Source organism: Coregonus lavaretus (genome assembly GCF_964263955.1).
Source record: "Coregonus lavaretus genome assembly, contig: HAP1_SCAFFOLD_1712, whole genome shotgun sequence".
NCBI lineage: Eukaryota > Metazoa > Chordata > Actinopteri > Salmoniformes > Salmonidae > Coregonus > Coregonus lavaretus.
In genome coordinates this window covers 6,186-9,822 of record NW_028158597.1, presented here as the reverse complement: position 1 = coordinate 9,822, position 3,637 = coordinate 6,186, and the positions used below count along the sequence as shown (strand labels likewise).

At 41.1% G+C, this 3,637-nt stretch overlaps 1 protein-coding gene across 1 annotated transcript; it reads left to right on the top strand.

The window, feature by feature from the left end:
• The first annotated feature begins 272 nt into the window (after positions 1 to 272).
• LOC311123783 (G-protein coupled receptor 4-like) lies at positions 273 to 1,730 on the top strand. Its single transcript, XM_084198014.1, has 2 exons — positions 273 to 362; positions 662 to 1,730. The coding sequence occupies exon 2, from the start codon at positions 668 to 670 to the stop codon at positions 1,718 to 1,720; it is 1,053 nt and encodes a 350-aa protein (XP_084054140.1). The 5' UTR covers positions 273 to 362; positions 662 to 667; the 3' UTR covers positions 1,721 to 1,730.
• Positions 1,731 to 3,637: the final 1,907 nt, after the last annotated feature.

Here is a 3,637-nt window from a genome sequence, read left to right as displayed (position 1 = left end):
ATGTTATTCAGTGACGGAGGCAGATCTGGTTGACACATTTTTTATAGTTATTTCTCTGTTGCCAAGTGATTAACGCAACAATGACAGGCACATTTGAGCTTCTTACTTCCTGCTGTGGTTTTGTGACATTAATAATTTCATGACTTCTGTTTCACCACATGAGCGTCACCATACAAATAAATATCTCTATGAGTGTCTGTGCTTTCCCAGCACACCATGGCATTACTTCACATCCTGGTCAAACACACACTGTTGGCATATCGTTTGGTATACTGACTATTCAACTAACACTCTCTTCAATGAGGTTTTCCAATAAGACGTTCTGATTTTGTTGCTAAAGTGCAGCTAATACAGGATTTCAGGTATGTTTTGATTAGTTCTGTTCAGTTAATAATTTGATAACATAATAAGACTCAATCAGGGAGAGAATTCACATCAAAGTGTTTTGAGTTTCATGGTAATTTAGTGGTCATCTATATGTTTTGTTACCCTCTAGTTTTAATGATATTTTATACCCTCTTAGTGTCAAGTAGAAAGTGTGGATTACAAAAATATAATTTAAAGAGTAAAAGCATCAAGTTGCAGGCTAAAGTAATGTATAATGGGGTAAATACTTTCTATACAATCCATAACAACTAAACATATCCTCTTGATTCACTAGGACGTCATGGACATAACTCCCACCCCCAGCTCTGGTAATAATAACCTGAATGATGCCAACACTTGTGGAGTGGACCTCAGCCAAGATGCCATATACCTTCCTGTAATCTACGGTATCTTCTTCATCATTGGCACTCCCCTCAATCTGTTGGCTCTCTTCGGGCTCTATCGTCTGATCAAGACTGAAAACGTCTTACCGGTGTACGTGATCAACCTGCTCCTTTCAGATCTCCTCCAACTGTTCACTCTACCTCTATGGATGGACTACTATAGCAGGGGTCACAGCTGGCGATTCGGGTCCACTTCCTGCCATTTATTGGGGGTCAGTTTCTACGTCAGCATTTACACCGGCATTGCCTTCATGTGCATCATCGCTTTGGAGCGCTACTTGGCCATCGCCAAGCCTCTGAGATTCCAAGCATTGAGAAAGCTGAACTTTGCACGATGGATAGCCCTGAGCATATGGGTCGTGGTGGCCTTGCCTCCATCCATCGCCTTGCATACAATGCAACCCAACGACAATCACACCCTGTGTATGGAGAGATACCCTTCCAAGGAGGGCTTCATCACCTACCGATTGATCACATTAACCCTGTCCTTCGTCATCCCCCTCTCCTTCATCTTGTTCCTCCACCGGAAGACCCTGAGGTCTTTGTCGGCCATTGGTGCCTTGGGAGCCGAAGAGAAGCATCGCATCAGGGGTTTTCTCATCCTGCTGGTGGTCATCTTCATCCTGGTCCTCGGCCCCTACCATGTCACAGGATGTGTGAAGTACATTGGATTGCTTCTCCACGGTGACGCCTGTGAGTGGGAGAAGGCTGTGTTCGTGCCCTATCAGCTGGGCAGGGGTCTGCTGAGCCTCAACAGTCTGCTGGATCCTGTGCTTTACACCTTCCTGAGGAATGACTTCAGGGCGGCTGCGGGCCATTACCTGCCCTGCCTGAGGAGGATGCAGGAGTCTGGAAACAGGAGTGTGAGTCATCAGAGGACCACCACTAAGAGCACTAGTAGTCTCTCAGATCAACCTGTGAGAACTATTAATACTGAACCTCATTCATAAATGCAGCAGAACAAAGGTTATACTATGGGAAAGGAAACATCTCTAAGATACAGTATATATATATATATATTATATATATATATATATATATATATATATATATATACATATACAATTTTATTTGTATTTTATATATATATATATATATATATATTTTTTTTTACCAACACGGTTTGTTTCTCTGAACAGTGCCAGTGGGTTTTGGAAAGTACATTCTTGGTCGAGACATCTGTTGTTTGCCTCCTATTGCCACGGCCAGGAAGTTGCCAGATCTGGTCTTGCAGAAGTACTGGTGTCCTCATAATAAATTCATATTTCCTCTTTCAACCACCCAAAAAATGGCACAAAAAGGAACTTGCCTGTAAACACATCTTGTTCCAAATCAACTGGAAGTTGTTTTACAAACTTGTTTTACAAACTTGTTTTACAACTTTGTGTAAACAAACTTACAAACTAGACATTAAACATATAAGATAAACTGCTGAGGGACTGAACATAGTTTTAATCCTTGGTTGTCTACAATAGTGTATATTTGATACTGTAGTACTTTGATGATTTAGAGTTGCCTCTGGCAACTGAAAGGGATGGTTCGACCAGACCGTTCTACCTATTTATAAATAGCATCATGCCCAGCTGAGGACAACATGTACAGAAGAATTGGAAGTGGTTTTGTAATGTGGGGCAATGTGTAATATTGCATTTCTGTCAGCATTGCAATGTAAATCAATCTATATCACAAACATTTAATTTAAAACATTTAATTTAAAACACATCTAGACATATCATGACACCTTTCAGATTCAATTGATTAAAAGTGTTTCATGTTTGCATAAAAATTATATAGATTATATACCATATGTTTACTATAGCCTATAGGGGGGCAAAACTAATGAAATCTATAGTGAGTTCCTAATGTGGGTTTCCATCTGTGCTACCACACTGAAGGAGCTAAAGATGATGCCGTTGACATAGTAACACGTACCACTTGACAATATGTTTTATTGTATGTCCAATTTATCTGCCTACAGAGACTAATCACCTAATTCTAGCTCTATGGTTGAGGCAGTCAGTCCACACGGCACTAAATTGAAAGGAGACAGACTCCTGTAAAATTGCTCTTGATTCATAGAACCGCCAAATCAATAAAAATACATTTTCTCTAATCACACGTTATGGCCAAGACATATATATATTTTTAATCAATGCCTTTCCTCTGTGAATGAGCCAAGCATTATTGCACGGATTCAGATTGATACTAGTTAATTATTGCACAATGCATTAAAGAGCGCTTTAATTATAGACGGCAGACTCTGTCTTCTCTCTGCTGTCACTCTTATCCTGCTCTGTCGTTCGTTCATTAGGGCCCTGCAGACCTGATTTGTCAATGGATGCATTGTAATAACGCTGGCTCCTAAAGTGGGGTAGCTCTAACTCGATGCAGTCAGGCTCCCACATCAGAAGTTATTGATCCAATAGACTGTAATGCCTCCCTGATCCATATCACAGTCTGCTTCTTATCAGTGACACACAGGGATGCTTGCCATGCTCAGATTTTCAATAAAGTTCCATGCATGTGAATGCCTGCGAGAATATGGTCGTGTGTGATTTACATTATCAGGGGGATCTTATAGCATGTAATTATAAACTGGCCCTCACAAGTTGATGGTAATCCGTGTTAAGGGTGGTGGGTGGATGTCCTCGATGTGTAGCTCGTTGTCTCTGATTGGGGACCATACTTAGGCAGCCTGTTTGGCACAAGTTGGTGTGGGATCTTGTTCCGTAAAGGTTTGTTTTGTGTAACCTCAGGACTTCACGTATCGTTTGTTTGTTGTTTTGGTTTTGTTGTGTGTTAAGTACGTTCAATAAAGATGTACGCTTATCACGCGTGAGCGTCGCCAGCCCGGTCCGGCCTGTTCC